This window comes from Lepisosteus oculatus, chromosome 12, assembly GCF_040954835.1.
Source record: "Lepisosteus oculatus isolate fLepOcu1 chromosome 12, fLepOcu1.hap2, whole genome shotgun sequence".
Classification (NCBI taxonomy): Eukaryota; Metazoa; Chordata; class Actinopteri; order Semionotiformes; family Lepisosteidae; genus Lepisosteus; species Lepisosteus oculatus.
The window spans coordinates 27,291,551-27,319,409 of record NC_090707.1 but is presented as its reverse complement, the minus strand read 5'-3'; the positions used below and the strand labels follow the sequence as shown (position 1 = coordinate 27,319,409).

The window sequence follows — 27,859 nt, the reverse complement described above, 5'->3', positions numbered from 1 at the left end:
CTTTCTTCTTCCTTTTGCTGAAGAATAAAAGATTGTCCATGTGGCCAGCAAATGTCTGCTTGTTATGGTCATTTACCTTTGAAGATGTGCAATTCCAAATACGGATATACTTACAGGTTTTACAATTTGATGCACAAACATTTCTCCCAAACCCCATTTCTCCTATTTTTTTTCTCAAAATAGATACTGTACAGTGTAACATAGCATCTGGATGACAACATATTTGCATTGCATATTTTGATTGTCTGAATTTTGTCATCAGCTTTTCTCTTTTTCATACTTTCTTTGTGCAAGTACTGTATACAGTCACATCTTTACTGATGGTTTTCTAGTTAGTAAGAAGACATACAATATACCCTAAAGATTAACAAAACAATATTATTTTATCTTTAAAAAAAACAACAACACTGGATACATCTTAAAGGAAAAATAAAAACAATTAAAAATATTCAATTAAATTCAATTTATTCTTATATATCGCTTTTCACAACAAGGTTGCCCCAAGGCGCTTAACAATGCAAGTAACCATACATTTTGTGAATACAGAACAGAAGACCAGAAGACAACGGAGGAGAGGAACCAAAAACTCCTTAGTAAGGAGAAAATAAACCTCCAGGGCTCCAAGGTCAACTGGCTGCCCAACCCTTTTGGGCATGCTAACATTATATAATTTAAAAAAAGGAAATAAATGAATAAGGGTATTAATCCATCCATCATGTCTTCTGTAAGTCAGTACTCCATGCAGATCTCTGTAGACCATCAAAATCCTCCTAAATGATAGTTACATCCACAATGTCCCTAATGGATCCATGGCGGTGATGCAGCATCCAACTCAGATGCACCATCCAGACATGTGGGGAGGAGCATAGGATAGTTTGGTTAGAACAGATGTATCTACCTGGTGGGCCAACATAGAGGCATACAATGGCCATGGTTGCAGCAGGCTATGGTGTAAGGTGTGAGTAGGCTAGGCTGAAGTAATAGCTCTTCAGTCTGGATTTAAATACTGATATTGACTCGGTATCCCAAATATGGGTTGGGAGACTGTTCCATAAGCTAGGGGCCCTGTAACTAAAGGCTTTATTGCCAACTGTTATTTTATTAATTTGTGGAATATGAAGAAGACCTGCATTCTGTGATCTAAACAGGCGACTTGGATGGCATAAATTAATATGTTTCATTAGACAGACAGGTGCCTGACCTCTGAGAGCCTTGTAAGTAAGTAGAAGGATTTTGAAGTCCTTGACAGAAATCCAATGAAGAGAGCTAAGTATGGGGGTTATATGGTCGTACTTTCTGCTCCTAGTAACAATTCTAGCTGCTGCATTCTGGATTCACTGTAAGGTGTTGAAAGAGTGGTGGGTGCTCCCTGATAATAGGGCATTGCAGTAGTCTAACCTGCTGTATACAAGAGCATGTATTAATTTCTCTGTGTCTTGAGTGGCAGCAAAACTGCCTTAGTTTTGCAATATTTCTCAACTGTAGGAAGCATGTTTTTGATACTGTTTTTGAACAGTATTGTTGCCTACAAACAACAGAACCTCATTTTTATCAGACCTGACCCCAAATTGAACTGGTGACATTGACGAAGCAGAACAATTATTAGATATTTGAACATAATGAAAACGATTACTTAAATATGAAGTAAACCACTTAAAGACGGTTCCACATAAGCCAACCTCAAATTCAAGCCTGAGTAACAAAACAGAGTGGTCAACCGTGTCAAGGGCAGCACTAAGATCTAGAAGCACAAGCACAGTTGCATTTTCCACCTCAGTAGCTAACAGAATATCATTTAATGCATTGTTAATTCAGTTTCAGTGCTGTGGCCTGGGTGGAAACCAGACTGGAATTTCTCAAGTATGTTATGTAAGTCCAGATATGATTGAAGTTGGGCCACAACTATTCTCTCAAGAATTTTAGATAGAAATGGGACGTTTGAGACGGGCCTGTAGCTGTTAAGATTCAAATTGAAACAGTGACTGTCTTTCGCTAAAGCAGGGTACATGTTTCTGCTTGCTACAGTATTGCATGATTTTTTCTGAATCCTCTGAAATCACTGACCTCTCAGAATCTTGATTGTAAACCAAGCACTTAAAAAAGAGAAGGTCATGGATTACATCAGAGCTTTCTACAGTCTGTTGTCTTTGGATATTTTGTATTTTGATTTGGATATTTTAGATTTTGATCAATTAAATTTTACCTTGATTTTTTATTTCATTTGATCTTTGTGTTCATGTTTAGAGATATGTAAAAGTGAAATATGAAGTTATTTAATTTATTTTAATGCCAAAAATGGGGTGCACAGAATTTGCCTCCCATCTTAGATGTACAGTGGTCAGAAGCTTGCTTTTAGTCTTACAGTAGAATAAGATAAGTCTACTCTTGAACAACACAGATATATACATATAGCATTATGCATTGTAATGTATAGGCATACTTGTGTCACATACTTTCCCTATGTCAAGGCTTCACATTTTAAAATTTCACGATTCTGTACAAGACTTTTAGTAAAGAATATACATGTAGTTTATTGAGTAAGCATGTGATAATAAATATGTACAGTTTGTACAGATCCAGCCATTCAGAATGAGCAAGGGATACTGCAGTACAGTACTTTGCAATTCATGGTCTGCAGGAGACTGCAGCTTTTTAGATTTACTCAATTGTGGGACTGCACTACTTTGTTAAACCGCTAGGTGGAGCAATAAAAACTTAAAACGGAGTGTGGAGCATTTGGTTTTGAATAAAAGCAAGATTGCTCAGTTGGATATATAAAAAAGAGTTTAGTATTATACTGTAGCTTGTGAACGTAATGTGTCTCTTTCAGGTTTATTTTTCAGGTTTTTTTAAGGTAAATTTTGGTAGCTGAAATAAAAACAGTAGTATAACATAATGCATACCTAATGTACACACAGTACATGGTAGTGGTAGCTAAACATAAAAAAGTACACAACAGTATTCCACCTTCTTCTTAAATCTTTTCTGCATCTGCATTTTCTGCATCAAAGTCTTTAACCTGATGACTTACATAGGGTTATGGTTGTAATGTGCTTGTTCATACTGTACTGTGTATAATGTTTTATCCTTTTCTAAGAATACATAGTTAGAACATCACTTGCTGTTATTGTAAAAAAGTTGTCCTGATTTATTGCCACTTGATAGTAATATTAATATGGAATCAAACAAGTGATAGGTTTATTTCATGCTGAAAAGAGAAGAGAGAAAACCTGAACCTGAAGAAGGCTCCACAGCAGAAATGTTGTGTTTTCTCTCTTCTCTTTTCAGCATGGAATAAACCTATTACTTGTTCCTTTGCAGACAACGCATACTGACCACTTAATATGAAATCGTGTAACTAAGCAGCTAAAATATAACAAGTGGATGTTTTGGAAACATTTTGACATTTGTTTTTTTTTAATAGTTTTCTTTTTATAGTGGTAAAGAACAATGAAAAGCTCATGGACTGTAATGTAGCACACTCTACCCAGGCGGTTCAAAGCCCTATCGGAGCATTACTTTTGGTTTGTTTCTTACATAGACAAATATATAAAAATATTCCACTATTATAGCTTGTTGTGAATGTAATGTGCCTCTTTCAAGTTTATATCTGAATTGAGAAAATCTATATTTTGTATTAATCCAAATTTCAGCAGCCAGTAATCAGCCAACAATTAAACTTTGAAACTTTTCAACAGTATATTGTACTGTACAGTACAGCGCAGTCCAAAGACTTACTCTGGGGGGTTGTTTCTGGAAAAATTGGCTCTGGTGTGAGTGTGTGTATTCGGATGAATTATTACAAGTGATGGTTTCGTGATTAAAGATTTCTTCACGGAATTCTTTACATTAAAGGAGGGAAGGGTTATTTTTACAATTGCCAGTAACCGGAGAACAGATTATCAATATGTTGAAACCATACAATGACATTGAAGACAGACATGTTACACCTTTAAGTGAGCAAGCATTTTTTACAATGTTGTGACAATGTTGTGTGGCTCTGTGGGAATTTTGCTGTAAACTGAAGAGTTATGGAAGAGACACGTTGTGTATCGCTTGTTTTATATTTGTAAAAATGTTCCAATTTAAATGTAATACGGAATATATTATTAATAATATTAATAATGGATGACCGTGGATGAGCTGTAAATTGAAGAGTTATAGGGAAGACATGTTGAGTCTTGTCTTTTCAGCTTAAAATTAACCTTTAGAGTGATCCTTTTGGCTATATTTTTTACATTACCAGATGTGTAACTACAGATGCAGCCATTCAAAGTGCGCGGTACAGACATGTACCGGAGGTAATTGGCTACGGCGTCGCGCATTGTGATGCAAGATGACGCAGGGTACCGCGGTACGTGATTGGTTGACCGACAGGGGCACTCATGGTCCGTTGGTCTGTCGTAGAAAGACTTACAGTAAACGTCTTTACTGTGCCCGTTGTAGATATTGAATTTTACCACTGAAGGGAAATCTTAGTAGCTGAGCATAAAAAGAATAGGAGCATACTGTAACGCGTGTGAAGGCCATAAACAATATTAATTTTGGAACATAAACATACAGTATATGGCTGGTCTTGGTACTTTAAAGAAAAAATACACACCAGTATTCCATTTCTCCCTAAACATTTTAAGCATCGAAGTCTTTAACTAAAGAGATACCGGAGTCAACAAGCATACTTTTAGAATTTGATTAAAAGGGAATATAATATGGAATCGCGTATCTAACGAAATTAATAACGATATAATTATAGTCATGTACCGCAACACAACAATAGTACACGCTGTACATTGTCTGTCGATAATGTTTCTGTAGTGCTTTTTCAGCACTCTCCATGTGACCTTGCCGGTGTCGCTGTGGGTTAGGTTCCTGACTCCCATGTCACATGGTCTGTGATTGAATCCCACTGGAACTATGACTTTTTTTTTAACAAACATTTCTTTGAAAAAATGAAACGTTTCCCTTGGTCAGAGAATAAATAAAACCTCACTCGCACCAAACAAATTTATATTTCTAAATATCACAACATGATTGGATTTAAGTCTTTTTAATAACAATGAATAGTCACCTATGCGTTACAAAATAAACATTTATATTGATTTGAATCGCATTTTGATTTAAATCGTAAACGCGTGTTTAAATATATGTGTTTAAAGGCGATATATAAAAGCACTGATTCTTACGGAATGTGTTCCACTGGGGATTCAAAAATGTTTTTAATTTATCTAAGGAAAATAGCAGATAGCAAATTACAAAGTAAATACCCAGACAAACGCAAACGCGTTTTTAATAAAATGCTTTCATTCATTCAACAGAGAGAGAGCGTAAAACCTGGGTGTAACAGCTGTTCCTTTTTCTGATCACTCGCTCTCTGAGATACATGAGAATCCAGGCTTTTTTATCAACGCTTTCTTTTCCGTATACCAGATATTATGGAACCACTTCAGAAGGGTGTCAGCCAGTCAGATTCCAGGAATCGGTACTTTAAAGGAAAAATACACACCGGTATTCCATTTCTCCCTAAACATTTTAAGCATCGAAGTATTTAACTAACATGTGAAATAGCGTGTGAAAAAGTGGTAGTTTTAAGCTTTTCTGCTAATATAATATGGAATCGCGTATCTAAAAAATTTAATAACGATATGATTATATTCATGTACTGCGACGGGGCTGTGTAGGGCTGTTTCGCCTCTCTCTTCATGTGACTTCCCTTGTAGCCTACTGGTCTACGTGCCCAATTACAAGCTCACAGGTTGTGTGTTCAAATCCAGCTGGTGCTGGACTCTTCTTTTAACAAACATTTCTTCGAAAAAATAGAATAGCAATATTATGGACAATCAATTGACTTTTATATTTCAAAATATCACAACATGATCGATTCTAAGTCATTTTTGATAACAATGAATAGTCACCTTCTTCCCTTCTGACAACGGTCCCTGCTTCTGCTTCCTGCTTCTATTGTGTGTGTGTGGGGGGGGATCCCTTCAGATCTCCCTTCAGATTTAAAAGGTTATTAATCATATCTTCGGTGTCGCATCTTACCAGTGCAGCTGATCTTTTGCTGCCTGGGTGGGTCAGCTATCACAAAGCTTTAGAGAACCTAACATTTCTATTAACAACAAATTGTAGATTTGTAATAGAGTAAATTTTTATACAAAAATGGAGGCTAGACAGTATGCGTTACAATATAAACATTTATATTGATTTAAATCGTGTTTTGATTTAAATCGCAAGCGCGTGTTTAATTATATGTGTTTTTTTAATCATAATCAGACTAATGCAACATAAATTGATACAGTATCTTTGTTTTCTAAGTATCTTAATAAACTTTCAGCATAGCTTTCTACCCGTTTAGATTTATTTTTCTTGGGATTTTGGGATCAAACGTGGAAGGATTAGATTGTTATCGTTTTTATTTTTCAAATACGTTTTAGAAAAGTGTAATCTATACCTGCCCAGACTGTACGCCTTCCTAAACCCCGCCCTGACCACTTTCACTCCTGTCCTGCTCTTCCCCGCGCACCCCAGCCGGGCGCTCTTTGGCCTCTGCCCAGGACGAATGTATATTTTGATATTTACACCCGGCGCGGCACAGAGGGAGCGTCTGCATTTATAACTTAGTTTTTAAAATTAGTCAAGCAATATGAAGCATCTCCTTTTACTTTTAAGTCCCTTAAATACATTGAGTACAGCTTTCTCACCACTTAAGATTACTTTTTGATACCATCCTTACACAAAGCAGAAGCTTCCTGTATTTTCCGATGACATACAGTGCAAGTGGAAAGATTACAGATTTTAATCGTCTTTAATTTTGTTACGTTATACGTTTTAGGAACGTTTCATCTAAACAAACACCACAAAACTATTCTCGATTGTATTTCTGAATGTTATGTTACACCTACAGTAGTTCACTGCTTTAAATACATCGAATTAAGAAAGTTAGGTGTAGCACTTTAGATCTTTTTTTCTGAACCAGGGAAAATCTGATCATGTTTCTCTATAACAATAATAAAAAACTTTATTTTACATATCACCCTTAAAAGTGGCATCTCAAAGCAATACAGTATATGGAAAAACAGTTAAAAGGGACCAAAGTAAATACCAGACAAACTCAAACACGTTTTTAATAAAATGCTTTTATTCATTCAGCAGAGAGTGAAAGGGACATCCAGCAGAGAGAGACACACACACCGGTTTCCATTGACAAAAGAAATTGTTTTTTTTCAATTCCTCTTGTCTAACAGGAATGTTTTGTTTGTGGACAGACTGTTAGACTAGAGGAAAAGAGCGCCTCCTTCTACGAAGCATTTAGTTGATCCGATCACGAATTATTTTCCAGTCGCACGAAGTAAGGGTTGAGAATCTCCGATTCACCATGCTACTAATGGTTTCCCGGAGATTGCAAGGCAAGGCACTTTTGCCTCTGGACCCATCATAATTTACAGACGTGGTCCACCCCCAGTAAATTTCAAAAGTCACAAGATTTCGAAACACGAGGGCGGCGTAGCAGTTGGCTCTTGCTTTCCCGTCTATGCCGATGCACTGCAAGTACAACCCCCCTTCATCTTGTGAGTGATGGGTAACAGTTGGTTATCTGGGAGAATTATTCGTCCCACTGGTGTCTGTGAATTCTGCTCTGTAAACGGTGCTTCCTGGGGGGGTGATAGACGGCGGGGACAGCAACAAATTCCTGCGCGGTGGTGAGCGGAGAGGCCGGGATGGAGTGTCCTGAGTCGTTTCGCCCGTGTGGTGTTTTCTTGAAGAACAGGCTACGAAGAAATAATTATAGTTGAATTTAAAATTCAAAATGGCAGTAATACCTTGTAATATGCGCTGTAATCGCGTATTTCAGATGAAGTCTGCTGTATTTGCTTACCCTTCGCTCTTTGGAAGCTGGGGCGGCAGAAGCACCCCATCTCTTCCTGTAAAAGGTGTTGGTCTCCATACTGTACTGTGGTCGCTGTAGTGCAGGTTCACAGTTTTTTTTGTGATGGGAGCTCACCCAATCCCTTGGTATATTTATGCTTTATTCACATGTACGGCTAGAATGTTCATTGTCTTCCAATGAAAGGCGGGTGCCTTTTGCCGAAGTCGGGAGACAATAGAGGCTTGCCACACCCGGACTGCTAAACCAATGCATTAGCACGTCAAAGCCCATTGAGGACCCGGGCGCAATAGTTGTTTTGTCCCTTGATTTACTGATCTGCATTAATTATGGAAATCGAGTTCCTGCTCTTTGCAGACGACCTGGTCCCACTGTCGCCCACAGAACAGGCTGTGCCAGAACCTGGCACTGCTGGAGCAGCACTGTCAGACCTGGGCGCTGACACTCAATCTGGACAAGACCAGAGTTATGGTTTTCCAGAAAAAAAGCCAGACCTCAGGGAAACAGGTACAAATTCACACTTAACAACACATTAACACCTAACAACGGGAGCAGGGACAAATTAGGCCAGTACCCACTATTGTTAAACATACAGAAAAGAATATTAAAGTATTGAAGTATTGGCTTTAGTATTAGCCATACAGAACATTAAAGTGCCCCTTTTCCATTCAGCGGGTGTCCTATCTTCTGACAGTCACCGTTGTGAATGTCTGTAGAGTGTATCTTATTTTTAGTACTATATTTTTGTATTATATTCCCTATTAATCAAACTCTAAGAGTATGTATCGGCTTGTCCCCTCCTCCCTCCCCTCTCTGTGTACAGTTGAGCCTCCTGTCCAGCCAGCACATGTCCACAGACATTCACAACAGCGACATATCATAAAATGTTTGCACATATAGTTAAATTATTAGTTGTTTTTCAGGAAGTTAAAAAAAACACTTGAATTACTTATCCAGTCTCTCGAAATAAAGTTATTTTTCAAGCAATGCAACAAACGTCGGGCAATGTGTTTTTTTTAATCCAACATTGACAGCCACATCTTAAATCTTGTCAGTCAGCTCTTTTTTCTCTATTTGAATTGTGGCTTACATATTGCACGACTTTAAAAGCTAGAAAGACAGGTTTGATTCACATTAGCTGGTGAGCCTTGTTAACAAAAAAAACAGACAATACACAGGGAGGGGGAGGTCAAGCGAGAGAGAGAGTTTTTTACCCTCTGTCTAAAAACCCAAATAACCCGGGCAGAGACTCTGGGGGATCATTGCGTGGTACAGAGCGGAGCTCAGTCAATTCTTATGGAATGTGTTTTCTTTCTTCTTTTTTTCAGCATGGAATAAACCTGTTACTTGATTCATATGGATGCCCGGTTCCGCCGGGGATTCAAAACATTTTTTTTTTAATAAGGTATCAAAGGGAATAGCAGTATAACCCTGTTCATGCACAAACAGTGGCATGTTACATTACTGATTTGGGTGTCTCCTCTTGCCAGAAAGCTCTAAATTGCATTTTGAGTATGGTTTTTGATTTTTTTTAAATTGCATTTTGAGCGCGGACAGCACATACAAGGGTTAATTGCACAATGAACTGCGCCAAGAAATTTAAAATAGTCTTCTTTAGGTGTGAGGGTAGGAGTGGACCGCAGCAGGCATAATCAGCAAACCAGGAAAACAAAGAACAGGACAGGTGAGACGTGTATCCAGAAAGCGAGTGATCAGAAAAAGGAAATGGGGTTACCCCCAGGTTTTCGACCCAATTGTTTTAACTTGCTAATGCATCAGACACATTTCCTGGCGTATTGTGTTTTAAATAAAATAGGAGTGTCTTTCTCTGGTATTAGCTCGTCGGTATGGTCTAAGTTTTATCTGTACCATACCATACAGTATATAGGTACAGAATTCAAGCTGCACCACTGTATTGCTTTGGTAAGGAGACGGACAATGGCCAAAATCACGAAGACTCTCTCACACCAAATAATGAAGATAAAAAGAAACGGGAAGTCAACACGGGACATTGTACAGCAGTTGGCTTCGATGGACATCTTCGTTTCTGAAAGCACAGTGAGATGGCATTATAAAGGGGAGAGGAGGCAAAGAGAATCTAAGCCGAGGACGATTCAAAGGTAAATACATTTCTAAAAATACCTTTCTTGCATGTAAATACAACTACGCACATTATTTTTAAAACTAACTGTTGATCTCTTTTTTTTCAAGTCCTATTGTGCGAGCTATCGACAAACTGACTGATGAAAATGATGAGCTACCGGCGATGCAAGTCCAAAGACGGCTATGGGCTGACCTCGGTGCGACCGTTAGCCCGACATCAATAAGAAGAGTACGCAGGAGGCTTGGATGGAGATACAGAAAAACCAACACATGCCCCATGATAAGGCTAAAAAACAAAGAGGAAAGACTCAAACAAGCGCTCCAATGGATTGAACAGGGGGAGGCATTTCAGGATGTACTTTTCACCGACGAAACAACAGTGGCTCTGGAACAGTTTTCAACAATGGCATTTTGCAAAAAGGGGAGATATGTGTACAAGCCAAAGCCCAAACATCCGCTGAAGGTTCACGTCTGGGGGGGTATATCTAGAAGAGGCCCGGGACCACTTCTTATTTTTGAAGGAATTATGGACCGTGAATTCTTCGAGGAAGTCGTGGTCACACAGCATGCTGCCCCATATATCAGGGAGCAGTTTGGATCAAGACACCGTCTCTTTCAATACAACAATCCGAAACACACAGCAGCAAGGGCGAGGCTTATAGCAGAAGGAGTGAACTGGGTGAAAACTCCAGCCGAATCCCCAGATCTAAATCCGATAGAGATGGTTTGGCATTCGTTGAAAGACTACGTTCGGAAAACTGCTAAGCCCGTCACAAAGCAGGAACTGATCGATGGGATCTATAAATTCTGGGAGGAAGAACTGACCGAACAAAATTGTAACAATTTTATTAACAGGCTGTTTCGTGTTCTTCCTAGGATTGTTGACCGGGGCGGGGGACATTCGGGAATGTAAGTCATTGTGAGAAAGACAGTCTCACGTTTGTGGACAGTCTGTCCACAAACAAAACATGTAAAAGAAATGTAAAAAAACAATTACTTTTTGTCAATGAAAACCGGTGTGTGTGTCTCTCTCTGCTGGATGTCTCCCTCTCTCTGCTGAATGAATAAAAGCATTTTATTAAAACACGTCTGCATTTGTCTGGTATTTACTTTGGTCCCTTTTAACTGTCTTTACATCTACTGTATTGCTTTGAGATGACACTTTTAAGTGTGATATGTAAAATAAAGTTTTTATTATTGTTATAGAGAAACATGATCAGATTTTCCCTGGTTCAGAAAAAAAGATCTAAAGTTATAAATGCAGACGCTCCCTCTGTGCCGCGCCGGGTGTAAATATCAAAATATACATTCGTCCTGGGCAGAGGCCAAAGAGCGCCCGGCTGGGGTGCGCGGGGAAGAGCAGGACAGGAGTGAAAGTGGTCAGGGCGGGGTTTAGGAAGGCATACAGTCTGGGCAGGTATAGATTACACTTTTCTAAAACGTATTTGAAAAATAAAAACGATTACAATCTAATCCTTCCACGTTTGATCCCAAAATCCCAAGAAAAATAAATCTAAACGGGTAGAAAGCTATGCTGAAAGTTTATTAAGATACTTAGAAGACAAAGATACTGTATCAATTTATGTTGCATTAGTTTGATTATGATTAAAAAAACACATATAATTAAACACGTGCTTGCGATTTAAATCAAAACACGATTTAAATCAATATAAATGTTTATATTGTAACGCATACTGTCCAGCCTCCATTTCTCTATAAAAATTTACTCTATTACAAATCTACAATTTGTTGATAATAGAAATGTTAGGTTCTCTAAAGCTTTGTGATAGCTGACCCACCCAGGTAGCAAAAGATCAGACACACACACACAATAGAAGCAGGAAGCAGAAGCAGGGACCGTTGTCAGAAGGGAAGAAGGTGACTATTCATTGTTATCAAAAATGACTTAGAATCGATCATGTTGTGATATTTTGAAATATAAAAGTCAATTGATTGTCCATAATATTGCTATTCTATTTTTTCGAAGAAATGTTTGTTAAAAGAAGAGTCCAGCACCAGCTGGATTTGAACACACAACCTGTGAGTGGGTAATCATGCACGTAGACCAATGGGCTACAAGGGAAGTCACATGAAGAGAGAGGCGAAACAGCGCTACACAGCCCTGTCGCAGTACATCGTTATTAATTTCTTTAGATACGCGATCATCTTTATCACCTTTGTCTGTCTGGCGTGTGGGGGTTGTATTCCTTCCTCAGTTTAACATCGATATGTCCCCAGTAAACCCAGAGACTAAAACCAGCTATTGATAAAACATCTGCCTTGCAACATTTCTCAAAATGCTCTAAAGATGGGCACAGAGTAAAATCTTCTAAACCAGTGATTCCCAATTGGGGGTACTCATACCCCAGGGAGTACGTAAGCAGTTACCATACAATATTATGTTACATTTTTTACATTGTTGAGAGACTTCAGAACGCTTTGACTGATGCTTAAAAAATGTAGCATAATGTATTCTCGAGTTATGAACTCGCTTACACCTGGGATCTGCTTTATTCAAACTAGGGTATCTAAAAATGCAACCAGGTGTTAGATATTGTTTAAATAAAAGCTGTGAAAATGTTCACAAATCACGATCTTTAAAATGCCAGTCGTTTGAAGGCTTTGTCATTTTTCACAAAGTTCTGCGATATGTGATTGACTGGCTAAAATGGCTGACAGGGGCACTCGTGGTGCATTGGTCGGTAGTGAAAAGATGTAATCATTTAACCTTTTTACTGTGCACATTTGAATATTTATATGGAATTTTACTATATAAGGGAAATTTTAGTAGCTAAGCATAAAAAGAATAGGAGCATAACACATCTGAAGATCATAAACGATATTAATTTAGGGACATAAAATGCTTCAAAAATAGTGTGGAGCTTACCTGCTTTAGCAATCCGCAACCTTGCATTTTTCCCCGTTTCCGTTTTTATTTCCGTATTTTTTTAAGTTTTTATTTAATGCGCATGGGAGCGAAATGCAGAGACGCTCTGTGTATTTTTCTCAAATTAACTTAGAACAGTTCTTAAATATTTTTCTATTTATCATGCTTTCTTGTGCTCACAAGATTACAACCGTTAGAAGCACATATTTCTATGCATTCCTGTGTTTACAACATTGGCATTGTTCCAAAATCACGCACATTCTCCTACCTCCCTATTTGCTGGAGATTGTATTAAAAAAAACAACTATTGGTCACTTCGTCCGTAGCATGCATTCCTATAGAGTGGTATAGAATTAAAGAGTATCTCTTGTGTCCACTGAAGTATTAGCGCGCACTGTATCGCAGTACGTAGGTTGCATATTTGACATGTATTAAAATAGAAAATATGAAAACCGTCCCGATTTTTCAGCACACACAACAAAGTTCTATGGATCATATGGCGTACCAGCTGGCGGCGCTCAGCCTACCACTGCTGGTACGCATACCACAGTTTGAGAACCACTGTCCTAGAGTTACGAAAACACTTGCTGTGTGTACAAAGTACATTGTGACTGTTTTCACAGCCTTCACTATGTCGTTTTTAAGCCATTTGTTTGACCACGCTCAAATATTTTTTTGTTCATATCTTCGCAAGGGAAACAAAGAAAGCCTTCAAATCAAATGCATTTTAAAGACCACGATTTGTGAAAATGTTCACAGCTTCCACATAAAACTATCAGTGAGCTAATTCTCTTTTTTTTAACCTCTGGTTTTTCATCGTTGCGTAATTACGCACAAACTGGAACCCGGGGGGACTGCTGTGTACACACATTCACACCGTGAGAAATACTGCTCAATATGGCTTCGTGCGAAAAACCTGTATATCACCATAAGAAGCATAACAGCGTAGCCTCCAATTACCCAGACTGTAAGCACGGGAATAAAGCTTTGTTTGATTTCTGAAACCCTTTCTTTATGTCCTGTTTTCATTCAGGTAAGGGTCAACTATATACACAATACTGCTGACAGCAGGAAAATTCCTATACTTTTCTCAGCAGCGTCTTAAAAACAGCACACATGGTGTTCAAACTGATTTTTTTACACAGAAGAGTGACAGCTTCGCATTGTGAATCTGTTTTTCTAAGAAAACGTGTCCGTGGGGGAAGTAGGAGTGTCTTTCATTGGAAGACTCGCCCTATTTTACTTTGAAAATACCTGTGAAACCGGTTTAATTCGGCACAGCCAGCACTCCAGCAGAGAGAGAGAGATGAAAACCGCACAGTGCCAGGCAAACGCACAACATTAATGTAGGGCTTTCCGACTCCGGATTTGCGCCTTACACCCTGCTGTACCGCTGTGTACATACAGTATGAACATGTTGTGATATTTAGAAATATAAAAAATGTCAATATAATGCCAATAATATTTGCTATTTTAGTTTTTCAAAGAAATATTTATTTGTTAAAAGAAAACTCATGGTGACAGCTGGGTTTGAACACCTGATCTCAGGGTTATAAATCATTTACTTAAGCTATCACACCACCAAGGCAAGTCATATGACATCCACTGAAACAGCCATACACACATCAATGGAAAGACTTATCCTACTGTTTGTGAAACAGTATATGAATGTTCTTATACCATTATTAATTTATTTAGATACGCAAATCCATATTCCCTATTCATCCAATTATAAAAGTATACTTTTGTTTAATCCAATAACAAGCATATTCGCAGATAAGTTTAAAACGATCAATTTTTACAAAGTATATAAACGTACAGTAATATGGTCAGAAGGAGCACCTAAAAACGTTTCCGAAATAACCACATGTAAGACTTTGATGCTTAAAATGTTTAGGGAGAAATGGAATACTGGTGTGTGTTTTTTCTTTAAAATACCAATACAAGCAATATACAGTTTACATAATATGTTCCTAAATTAATATCGTTTTTGACCTTCAGATGCATTATGCTTCTATTCTTTTTATGCCCAGCTACTAAAATTTCCCTTATATAGTAAAATTCCATATAAATATTCAATACTAAGCAGATTAAAACGTGCATAGTAAAGTGATTAAATGATTACATCTATTCACTACTGACCAATGCACCACGAGTGCCCCTGTCTGTCATTTTGGTCAGCCAATCACTTACTGCAGTATGCTGCAGTGGTTTGTGGGTAGATGCATGCGGTACTGGTTTGTACCGCGAACTTTGGATGGCTGCATCTGTACAAGTACTGGTACCAGAGGTGGCACAGAAGTGCAGTGATTGGCATTGCTGTCTCATAGTGCAGGTGCCCTGGGTTCAGTTCTGGACCAGGCACCCTGTATGATGTAGAACCTGTATGTTCTTGCCAGGTTCACATGGATTTACTCTGAGTGCTCTGGTTTCCTCCCATAGTCTATAGACATGCTCGTGGGTTAACTGGCTTCCTGGAAAATTGGGCCCTTGTGTGAGTGTCACGAACACGGACTGAGATCCGTGTCAGATCTTGTAGTAGACCCTATGCGATGCGGTAAGAGCTGGAGAAAACAGGAGGCGTGGTGAAAGGGAACACACAGGGGTTTAATAGTGCACAAAATAATAGTGACAATCCATGAGACAGTGAACGGGGAAGACAAAGAACTGCATCCAAATCCAAACGGGTCCAAAGGCAGGTCAGGGCACAGTCCGAGAGTCCATCAGCGAGAAAGGTTAAAATCCCCGGGAGGGGGGAACACACAGAGACAAAACATGGAGGTCCAAGGGTGACAGGGCGAGATCCTCCAGACCCCGAGCTCAGGAAGCGGGAGCTGTCGGGGATGACCTCAGGAGACAGACGTAGGGTTTCCTGGTTCCAGGCAAGCCTTGCGACATCCTTACCCTAATGATGAGCCTCGAGGACTGGAGGATCTAGTCTTTAAATAATAAACCTAAAAAGGTACACCTGGGAAGCTTAATCACAGAAACAAGAACGGTAGTAGTGGAGCCCCCTCTAGGGAGGGATGTCGGTCGTGACAGTGAGTGTGTGCATGCCTCTGTTTGTGTCTATCTACCCTGCAATGGACTGGTGTCCTGTCCAGGGTGTATCCTACCTTGGGCTTGTTGCTTGCCTGGAGGCAAGCATTAACAACACTTTTGCATAAGAATTAGGATTTAAGCATTTGAAGCAGAAAACATAATAGTGGGTGGTATTAAACTTAGTATTAAACAATACTAATCAAAAAAGGAATCATCATTGTCAGTGTTGCTAATAAGTAAATTAATGTGATTTTTTCTAAGTTGATATATTTTCAAAAGCCAAATAGGCTAGTGCTGTTATCACATTCCAACTGACACAGCTGACTGACATGCTATACCTGTTTTTATTTTTAGGCTCTGAATGGATTTGTCTTGGTTGTCACAGCTGAAGGATATGTGTTCTATGCATCACCTACCATACAGGACTATCTTGGCTTCCATCAGGTCAGTACCATGTAAACATTTGAGGTACCATTTTTTGTCATATATGAAAATAGAAATGATAAAGACTTTAACATACTGCAAAACAACATTATAGTGTATAATTTAACAAGTAATTTATTCTTTAAAGCTCAACTATATTAATATTTTTCTTCTTTAAAAGTTTGTGAAGAAAGGTGCAGCCATTCAAAACAAGCGGGGTATGTTGCAGTATAACACAGTGGGCGTGTCGCAGTATACCGCATCATACCGTATGCAAATTAGATTATGTTAATAGTATCCAGAATCGCCTTGTAAAACCGGCAGGTGGAGCCAATAAAATTTAACCTCTCCTGTAAAGCATTTGAGCTGTCACCAGAAAACATCCGGTTTTTAATCCTGATCACTGCTGAGGGACAATCTTTATTCAATTACAGATGCAGCCATTCAAAATGGGTGAGGTATTTCGCGGCATACCGCGACACACCCACCAGGGTATCACGCGGTATCACGTGTGTCACGTGACTAACTATCTGGCGTCGCCTTGTAAAACCGCCAGGGGGAGCTTAACCTCTCATGTACAGTATTTGAGCCTTTAATTTTGAACTGTGTATTACAGCATGTTAATTATCAGTCATTAAAATGTTGGTATATTTTATGAAAGCAAGATTGCTCAGTTGGACAAAAGTACACAACCTACCTTTATCAGAAATATTTATGCATCAAAGTCTTTACTGAAGATATTACTAATAGTATTAATAATGGATGACTTTGGACAAGCTGTATACTCAAAGTATAATTTCTTTAGCACATTTGTACAAGCACTGTCCAAGCCATACTTTGTCAGGCATTTTGTTTTACTTCAACGGGCATAAAAACTTCCTTGCTTTTAACAGGGCGTTTCATAATTTCTAACTACGAAAATGATTTAAAATGCGACACCCATCATGAAAAGAAAAAAATACACACCAGTATTCCATTTCTCCCTAAACATTGTAAGCTTCGAAGTCTTTAACTAACGTGATACCGGAGTCAACAAGCATACTTTTAGAATTTGATTAAAAGGGAATATAATATAGAATCGCGTATCTCAAGAATTTAATAACGGTATGATTATATCCGTGTACTGCGGCAGGGCTGTGTAGGGCTGTTTCGCCTGCTTGTTTATGCAAGCTGTCTTGTAGCCTACTGGTCTAGGTGCGTGACTACCAACTGGCAGGTTGTGTGTACTAATCCAGCTGGTGCTGGACCTTTCAGTTTTATTTATTTTTTAATCGCGTAACATAAACATATTACCGTATGCAAACTGTACTGTATACAATATGTATATGTATATTTAATGTCTTAACTGTGCCCGTTTAAGTATTGAATATTCATATCTAATTTTACCACTGAAGGGAAATCTTAACATAAACAAACAGTATATGGCTGGTCTCGGTACTTTAAAGAAAAAAATACACACCAGTATTCCATTTCTCCCTAAACATTGTAAGCTTCGAATGAAACCACTAAATAAAGACATAAATATAGAAATCTTAAGATTTGTTTTATTTAATGTTGGTAGCAGGATGAACTGTCAGAGTGTATATTTTGTCGCAAAGTTGCTACAAGATGTTAACAGTGAAAAAGGTATTTAGAAATGAGTTATTTCAAGATGAAAAAGAAAACATACACGAAACATGGTTTCATTACGACCAGAATCGGTCTTGAGATATTTTTAACTTGATTTACAGTATTTGAGAGGTATGTCTTAACACCGATACTACAGTGCTTAAGTACTGCTCACGTATCTGTTTCTAGGTTAATCCACAGACTTAACGATTAGATTGTTGTATTTTTTACTTAAGAGTTTACTAAGAGTTTACAGACCTTGTGTGTCTTAAGGAGAGCAAGCTGGGGTATGCGAAAAGACAAATTCCTAATGCAAGAAATTGTATATGGCCAATAAAGTAATCTTATCTTATCTCTCTTATAAATAAAATCTGACTAAATGCTAGATACTGTATATAGAGTTAGATATTTAGTATAGAGCTAGTCAGGTACTTTATTGTAATGTCATTTAAAATAGCTTTTTTGAATCTGATTTCAGTTCAGCTAGGTCCTAATGAATGGAATAAAGGAACAACATATGTACAGAGTATTTGGTGTGACCCACCTATCTGAGCTGAGTAAATTCTTTTCCCCTGTTGCGAGGAGTGAACTACAGAGTTTGCTGCAAGGGTCTAAATGGAGTGGCAGGAGGGATGTGAAAGATACAGATGCAGCCATTCAAAGTGCGCGGTACAGACACGTACTGGAGGTAATTGGCTAAGGCCTCGCACGCGTTGACGCAAAATACCGCGGTACGTGATTGGTTGACTGACAAGGGCACTCATGGACCGTTGGTTGGTCGTAGAAAGATTTAAATGTCTTTACTGTGCTCGTTTTAGTATTGAATATTTATATGGAATTTTACCACTGAAGGGAAATCTTAGTAGCTGAGCATAAAAAGAATAGGAGCATACTGTAATGTGTGTGAAGGCCATAAACGATATTAATTTTGGAACATAAACATACAGTATATGGCTGGTCTCGGTACTCGGTAGAAAAAATACATACCAGTATTCCATTTCTCCCAAAACATTTTAAGCATCGAAGTCTTTAACTAACGTGATACCGGAGTCAACAAGCATACTTTTAGAATTTGATTAAAAGGGAATATAATATGGAATTGCGTATCTAAAGAAATTAATAACTATATAATTATATTCATGTACCGCAACACAAGAATAGTTTATGCTGTACGATTTCTGTTGATAATGTTTGTAGGGCTTTTTCAACACTTCTCATGTGACCTTGCCGGTGGCGCTATGGGTTAGGTTCCTGACTCCCACATCATACGTTGCGTGTTTAATTAAGAAATTAATAACGATATGATCGGAGCCATGACTTCTTTTTTAACAAACATTTCTTTGAAAAAATAAAACGTTTCCCTGGATCAAAAATTAAATAAAACTTCACTCGCACCAAACACATTTATATTTCTAAATATCACAACATGATCGAATTTAAGTCATTTTAATAACAATGAATAGTCACCTATGCGTTACAATATAAACATTTATATTGATTTAAATCACGTTTAATTCGCCTTTATTTAAAACCCATAAATAAAGCTGATACTATTTAGACTTTTAATTATTTATAACTGTATTACAGCAGAACAATGCACAATGCAACGTAAATCGCTATCTTTGTCTTCTGCGTAATAATGTTCACCTCTCTGTCCAGCATATAAACAAGTAATAATAATGAACTTTATTGTATATGGCGCCTTTAAAGGTGGCTCCTCAAAGTGCTTTACAGGATAAAAACAATAACAATACTGTTAGGCTGGAAAAACGATTTTTATTATTTTGTTTTAAAGAAATACAAAATGAGATATAATGATGTGTTCCGGCTTAGACATGAAGAGCATAACGAAGGTCATAAAGGTCATAAACGATATTAATTTTGGAACATCAACATATTATGTAAACTGTATGTTGCTGTTATTGGTATTTTAAAGAAAAAATACTGTAAAATCCTGAGTTCGGTACAGTGATTCAGGCATTCATGTGAAGGACAACAGAGCTTTCACTGGCTCAAAAAGACAAAAAGACAAAAAGAATAACTGACACAGCGTGAGCCTGCATTCTCTCCTCAGCCGTCCACACCACACTTTTCCCTGGGTCAGAGATTAAATAAAATTGAACTCGCACCAAACAAATTACCACACACTGAACACTGAACATGTTAACCCAAATATGTCTAACAATACTTTTATGGTACATTACTTTGCTAAAATGTATTTAAAAATAAAAATGATTACAAACGCCAGCAGAGAGGGAGACACACACACAGTTCTTCATTGTCAAAAAGTAACTGTTTCTTACTTTGTCAGCACCCAGACAAACGCAAACGCGTTATTAATGAAATGCTTTTATTCATTCTTAATCGAACTCACAAGTTGTCATCTGCTGTTGAAGCTCTGTGAGACTAGACTCACACATGGCTAGACTTGACTCGGCTCTGGCTTTCCCATCTATACCGATGCACTGGAAGTACAACCCCCCTCTCTGAGGGAGTGCTGGCTGTGACAAATTAAACCAGTTTCACAGGTATTTTCAAAGCAAAAGGGGGCGAGATTTCCTGCGAAAGACACCTCCCCCCCTCCAAGTACAGTACTTACTAGTTAAGAAAGCTAGGCTCCTCAATGAAATTGCTTTAACATGCTAATGCATTGGTGTAACAGTCCGGGCGTGGCAAGCTTCTAATGTCTCCCGACTACGTCGAAAGGAACCCTTCTTTCATTGGAAGACAATGAACATATTCTACCCGTACATGAGAATATAATCTGGCGTGTGGGTGCGGTGGGGTGCTGTACCAGCTGTAAAAAAAAAGTTGTTGTTTTTTTAAGTCAATTGAGTGTCCATAATATTGCAGTAAGACCACGGGCATTCTTCCTCCCCCTACATTCTCAGAGTAGAATAGAATTTTCCTTTGACAAAACAAGGCTCGCCAGATAATGTGAATCGAAACCTGTTTTTCTAGCTTTTAAAGTCGTGCGATGTGTAAGCAGGAACACATCATTATATCTTACATATGAAAAATACATAATATAGCTCCCAAACAAACGCAAACGTGTTTTTAATAAAATGCTTTTATTCACTCATAATCTGACAATTTCAGGAAGACTAAGGAAGGACTAAGGAAATTGTCATCTGTTGCTGAAGCTCTGGGAGCTCGGTGACTTTGAGACCACTTGTTATCCCAAGTTGTTTGAATCGCCACAATTCAAATAGAGAAAAAAGAGCTGACTGACAAGATTTAAGATGTGGCTGTCAATGTTGGATTAAAAAAAACCATGTTGCCCGACGTTTGTTGCATTGCTTTAAAAATAAGTTTATTTCGAGAGACTGGATAAGTAATTCAAGTGTTTTTTTAACTTCCTGAAAACAAGTAATAATTTAACAATATGTACAAAGTTTTTTTATGATATGTCGCTGTTGTGAATGTCTGAGGAGTGTATCTTATTTGCCTGTCTGTCCTGGCTGTGCTATCTCGCTCACCCTCCTCCCCCTCTCTCTCTCAATTCAATTCAATTCAAGATGCTTTATTAGCATGACAGATGGGTACAATCAGTGTTGGGTATTTACTTTGTAATCTGTATTGCTTTGAGATCCCACTTTTAAAGGTGATAGATAAAATCAAGGCTTTAACTTGCTTTAACTCTGCAAGTCTGAGTTCTTGTGTCTGTCCTATCCGAGCCCGAAAGTATGACAATATGTATCTTTATAGCAGGTGGTGTATAGCTTTTTAGTATAGATTACACTTTTCTAAAATGTATTTAAAAAATAAAAACGATTACAATCTAATCTTTCCACGTTTGATCCCAAGATCCCAAGAAAAATAAATCTAAACGGAGAGAAAGCTATGCTGAAAGTTTATTAAGATACTTAGAAGACAAAGATATCAATTTATGTTGCATTTGTCTGATTGTAAATCAAAAAACACATATATTTAAACACGCGTTTGCGATTTAAATCAAAACGCGATTTAAATCAATATAACTGTTTATATTGTAACGCATAGGTGACTACTCATTGTTATTAAAATGACTTAAATTCGATCATGTTGTGATATTAAGAAATATAAATGTGTTTGGTGCGAGTGAAGTTTTATTTAATCTCTGACCCAGGGAAACGTTTTATTTTTTCAAAGGAATGTTTGTTAAAAAAAAAGTCATGGCTCCAATCATATCGTTATTAATTACTTTAGATACGCAATTCCATATTATATTATAAAGCTTAAAACTACAACTTTTTTACATGCTATTTCACATGTTAGTTAAAGACTTTGATGCTTAAAATGTTTAGGGAGAAATGGAATACCAGTGTGTATTTTTTCTTTAAAGTACCGATTCCTGGAATCTGACTGGCTGACACCCTTCTGAAGTGGTTCCATAATATCTGGTATACGGAAAAGAAAACGTTGATAAAAAAGCCTGGATTCTCATGTATCTGATACAAGTATCTTTTAATACAGTCTTTGATGTGCTCTTGAGGATCCTTGTGATATTTTGAGCTCTGGTTGAATGATAAGTGTCGGAATTTAAATAATTTTTGTAGTTAGAAATTATGAAACGCTCTTTTAAAAGCAAGGGAGTTTTTATGTCCATTGCTGTAAAAGAAAATGCCTGACAAAGTAGGGCTTGGACAGATTCTAAGTGCTTGTACAAATGTGCTAAAGAAATTAGCAAAAAAAGTCATTCCTTTATCGTATTGGCTAGCTAATGTCCTGTCCTCGTTAGTTACAGTAGATCTACGAAATGCTGTGGTGTTTGTCAAAGAAAAAACGAAAAGTATTTTCGTTTAAAATAACGGTTAGAAAGAATGTGGACTAGCGTAATACTTTGAGTTTACAGCTTGTCCAAAGTCATTCATTATTAATACTATTAGTAATATCTTCGGTAAAGGCTTTGATGCATAAATATTTCTGATAAAGGTAGGTTGTGTACTTTTGTCCAACTGAGCAATCTTGCTTTCATAAAATATACCAACTTTTTAATGACTGATGATTAACGTGCTGTAATACACAGATTAAATTTAAAAGCTCAAGTGCTGTACATGAGAGGTTAAGCTTTACTGGCTCCTCCTGGCGGTTTTACAAGGTGATTCCGGATACATTCCGGCATGACGTCAAATGATGCAATATACACCGCGTGATACTGCCTTTTGATGCGACACGCCCACCGGGGTATACTGCGAAATATCCCCCCCATTTTGAATGGCTGCATCTGTATACTGTACACAGAGGAAAGTGCAGGGTGCAAGATTTAAGATTAAGATTTGTAGGTAAGCGGATGTGTGTGAGATAAGAATCTACCATTCTCCCGAACTATTTTTAATTATTTACAGTACATGTCCCTACTTTTTAGGAATAGACTTTTAGGAAAAAAATACTTTTTGCCTTTTACAAATAGCTTCAAAGCTCAGGCTCATTGTTTCTTTCCTCACATAAAATCATTACCCACCAACCATATGGACTGCTACAGAGAATTATTTAATGAAAACAATGTAAAATTACAGTACACAATATTGTATTTTTAAGGGAGTATATATTATCAAAATATTACTGATTGCTAGCTCAGACACTAGCACTGAGTACTAATAATATTACAAAATATTTTAATGCCGCATTTAATATATATCCTCTAACCTCCTTTTTATTGCTTACCCACATAAACTCCATAAACTGTCAACTGACTGGTTTGCCAAGTTTTGAATTCTATCTAATGTTTATTTATTTTCTTTTATAGTTTTCTTTTATAGTTAGAAAATGTCTTTTCTAACATTAGTAACTCACTAATGTTAGTTCCTGACATATTGTATAATATTATAAGACATATACCTAAATGTTAACTGAAAACTTTTTTCTGTTAAATATAGCTGTGGAAAGGGATTTACTATTTACATTTAATTACATTTAATTTAGTTTGATGAAGTGATAACACTTATATAGCGCTTTTCTGGACACGCCACTCAAAGCACTTTACAGGTAATGGGGACTCCCCTCCCCCACCACCAATGTGCAGCCTCCACCTGGATGATGCAACGGTACCAATAGTGCGCCAGAACACTCACCACACATCAGCTATTAGTGGGGAGGAGAGCAGAGTAATGAAGCCAATTCATAGAAGGGGATTAGTAGGAGGCCATGATTGGTAAGGGTTACACCCCTGCTCTTTTCGAGAAACACCCTGGTATTTTTAATGACCACAGAGAGTCAGGACCTCGGTTTTATGTTTCATCCGAAGGACAGCACCTGTTTACAGTATAGTGTCCCTGTCACTATACTGGGGCATTAGGACCCACATGGACCGCAGGGTGAGTGCCCACTGCTGGCCCCACTAACACCTCTTCCAGGAGCAACCTTTGTTTTTCCCAGGAGGTCTCCCATCCAGGTACTGACCAGGCTCACACCTGCTTAGCTTCAGTGGGTTGCCAGTTGTGAGTTGCAGGGTGATATGGCTGTTGACAATAACTCATATAACTCAGTATATGAGTTATTCTGAGGCTTTCTTTCCTTCACCTGTGAAGACAAAAATTGTACCATTTTAGTGGAGCAGAAAGACATTTGTTTTAGAAGTGTTTGATTTGGCTCCTTGGCCCTAAAAAGGGTGAACAGCAGTAGTAGTTGAGGGATTTTGCTTAGGAATGTTATAGGCATGGTGTTGCCATGCTGTAACCAGTCAGCTCCACTAGAGGACAATATTTATTTGCTCCAGTGTTGTTCTAAAGCCATCAATGTTGTGAATTTGAGATAATACTCTTTGATAATTTACATATTCAAAATACTGCAGAGTTTCACATTCAAATAGGAGTCTATATAAAAAGAAAACCACTTTATAATCCACTAGTATCGCATAGGCAGTCCTATGCATTGGAAACCTCCATGTGAATATCAAATAAGGAAGCAATCCATAATTAAAAAATAATCTCATTAGCAGTAGAAGGTGCCCAAATTATGCTGAATTGAACACAGCAGAATCGTCATTTGGCAAAACAAAATGAGGTAGGCAAGGAATATACTGGTTTAAAATATTATACTAATGTTAAAGTCCTCAACACAAAGAATACCGTATAATCACATTTGGGCATTCCCAAACCATTTGTATGTGGCCATAGACACAAGAGTGTCGTCAGTGGTTCAGGATTAGGATTCTTTAGGTAAATTGAATAGTATCCCCAAATTCAGTCATAGTTAAGTGACAGCAGTGTAACTTTGGTTGGGTTATACAGTAGTTATTGCAAACAAGCAGATTTCTATTGCATAGCAGCATGATGTATTTCAAGGTTTTGTGAGCTTGTTACTTTACTATGAATAAATTAGTGAAAACTGATGTGTGAAGGTAAAATATTATTAAACATAATGTAATACTTGCTTCATTAGTACAGTTTCCACATAACTTCTGAATCCTGTAAAAGACGAAACATCTGTGCAGTTTCATCTGATAATCTATTTTGCACAGGAAAACTCATGTTGTGTCTTTGTACTGTATATTGTACAGCATTCTCAATGTTTTCAGTACAAAAATGATTTATGTATAACTTTGAAAAATGAAACAAATTTTAATATACTTGGATGAAGGTATCAACCAAATTAATGACAATATAATAAGACAAGAGTAACAGATGCAAAAAGAAAAAAACAATATTATGTAATTATTAGTATATAATATGTTATTTGGAAATGATTGACCTACACAAACTAATTTTCCTTTACCTTTTTAATCTGTGTCCCTTGTTCTTCATTATGTCAAAATTAGCTTTTTTTCTTCTGTACTTTTTCAGTCTGATGTGATCCACCAGAGCGTATTTGAGTTGATACACACAGATGATCGAGCCATGTTCCGTCGCCAGCTCCACTTTGCTCTGAACCCAAGCCAGTATGATAATGAACAGAACAGTGAAGGTGGGTTTTGTGGTTCCTCTCTGAAAACCCTTTAGAATAATTCTAGCAATGAGCACAACCTAAGGAAAATAAAGTATAAAGTGACAAATGGATATTTGCTTAGAAATAGCATTTTCATGTTGATAAATTAAATTTACTGTATATTGAAATCAAGTATGGCTCATGTGTTAGTTAGGCAAATAACATTCCAGGATGCTTGTGGTCATATATAAAAGTGCTAGTGCTAGCATTTGGCAGGAGCTTCAGTGACCAAGCTCAGTTTGGAAACGTTTCTTAATTAAGCATTGGTGTCTAAAGTGATAACAGCATTAAACTGAGTGGGCAACAGTGACGCAAGTATATACTCTACAGTTTTGATATCCATGCATTAATTCCAAGTACAAAGTAAAACAGGCAAGCAACTACAGATCCTTAAAAGCATTGCATGCATCTAAAAATTGGGCAAAGATTTGAAAGCATTTAAAAAAGCAAAAGCTTAAGGGCTGTAGCGATATTCCTCAACATAGGAATACATACACATTTTGTGCTAATTTTTGTCATACTATTCTTAATGAAGAACTAACACCTGCAGTTAAAAAAAAGGTTTTTGTATGATCTCTTCTGGAACTGAGTAAATCATCCTCTCACCTCGTCTATTGTATCAGTACAAGTTTCAAAACTTGCCTCCCAGTTTCCAGTTCTATCTGCCCCTCTTGTTATACTGTAAATGCGTCTTTTTAAGGATTCAGGCAATTTTACTGCGGATCTTTCAATTCAAAGGCTCAGTCCAGGGGATGGCCAAATTAGGCCCTTGGACATAGAGGAAAAACTATATACAAACATATGAAAAATATTAAATAATGTAGATCAGTATAAAAAAGGACAATACAAATTAAAGTGGTATTAAGTAATTATATTTAAAATTAGTAATTAAACATTCCCTCACTCTTCTCACCAGTGATAGTTCACCATACTTTTAAAAAATGAGAGACTGAGAAATATACGATGAAAGGCCTTACACCATTTGTAATTTTGTTGCTTGTCCTTTTGAATTATTTAAAATTGATGTACTTTCTATTATACCAGGAATTTAAAGCAAAATGTATCAGAATTCTAAAGTGAAATAAAACTAATTCTCCTTTAAGTTTTCACTCTGCATGAAAGTGGACAAATTGCACAGTAATGAATAGCTTGTGCAATTATTCAATTTACAGCCCTGTTCTTTTGTTCTTCTGGCAACTTTTGACATTGTAAATTCAATGCCTTTTCATATCCTTTTTGCAGTCATGCAAAATAGCAGCAGTGCTGGTATTTCCAACAATATTGTGACCTATGACCCCCAGCACATTCCTCCTGAGAACTCATCTTTCCTTGAGAGGAGCTTTTGCTGCCGTTTGCGCTGTCTCCTCGACAACTCCTCAGGATTTCTGGTAAGTTTCTGGTTATGAAGAGACTGCTATCTCTGGAACATCCTGATAATCAAATGGTGAACATTTAGGAGTATACTTAATAAACATTACTAATCAGCACTATATAATCAGAAGAAAACATTGACATTTAAGGTTTCAGTCTATTTATACATATGTAATAATCAGCAGGGGAAAGAACGTTTTCCTTAGGCCTGTGTCATTGTGTTGTTATTTAAACTATTAATAAAACCCTTTGTGTTTTAGGTAGTACTAGTGATGATAAGCACCTAGTTTGTAGTCTTGGACATAATGTTGCACATACAATGTAAATAATTTAAAAAGAAATCACAACAAATGCAAATAAAATTCACAAATACACAATTTTTTGTATTTTAATTAAGAATTATCACACAGAATTAATGTCTGTGTACTATAGGCTCATACACCCCCAATACCAAATGAGGAGAATTTCAGTACTATAGAGTATAAAAGACACATTATTCATATTTGACATTACAGTATGTATTCTGGTGCTGCTTTCTTCAACCAAACTATTGCTGTTCCCTTTTTATTTTATGTTGAAATATTTGAATGCTTTGTCTCCTTTTAAAACTGTTGTTAACTTCTTAATTCACTGGT

At 37.3% G+C, this 27,859-nt stretch overlaps 2 protein-coding genes across 2 annotated transcripts in view; both read left to right on the top strand.

Annotated features, from left to right (window-relative positions):
* Window positions 1–27,859, top strand: part of ahr2 (aryl hydrocarbon receptor 2) — a 156,571-nt gene that overhangs the window by 114,150 nt on the left and 14,562 nt on the right. Inside the window, exons 4-6 of the mRNA XM_015359237.2 lie at window positions 16,272–16,361; window positions 25,712–25,832; window positions 27,096–27,241. Coding sequence (XP_015214723.2) covers window positions 16,272–16,361; window positions 25,712–25,832; window positions 27,096–27,241 — 357 coding nt within the window. The remainder of the gene's footprint in view (window positions 1–16,271; window positions 16,362–25,711; window positions 25,833–27,095; window positions 27,242–27,859) is intronic.
* Window positions 6,961–11,072, top strand: LOC138242038 (uncharacterized). The gene is made up of 2 exons (XM_069196801.1): window positions 6,961–10,005; window positions 10,097–11,072. The coding sequence occupies exons 1-2, from the start codon at window positions 9,611–9,613 to the stop codon at window positions 10,899–10,901; spliced, it is 1,200 nt and encodes a 399-aa protein (XP_069052902.1). The 5' UTR covers window positions 6,961–9,610; the 3' UTR covers window positions 10,902–11,072.

Bases quoted from the DNA above. Each gene is read 5' to 3' on its own strand.
- LOC138242038 (XM_069196801.1), top strand. From the start codon at position 9,611: ATGGGGTTACCCCCAGGTTTTCGACCCAATTGTTTTAACTTGCTAATG. The intron at 10,006-10,096 runs GTAAATACATTT...TTTTTTTTCAAG, and splicing joins AAGCCGAGGACGATTCAAAG to TCCTATTGTGCGAGCTATCG.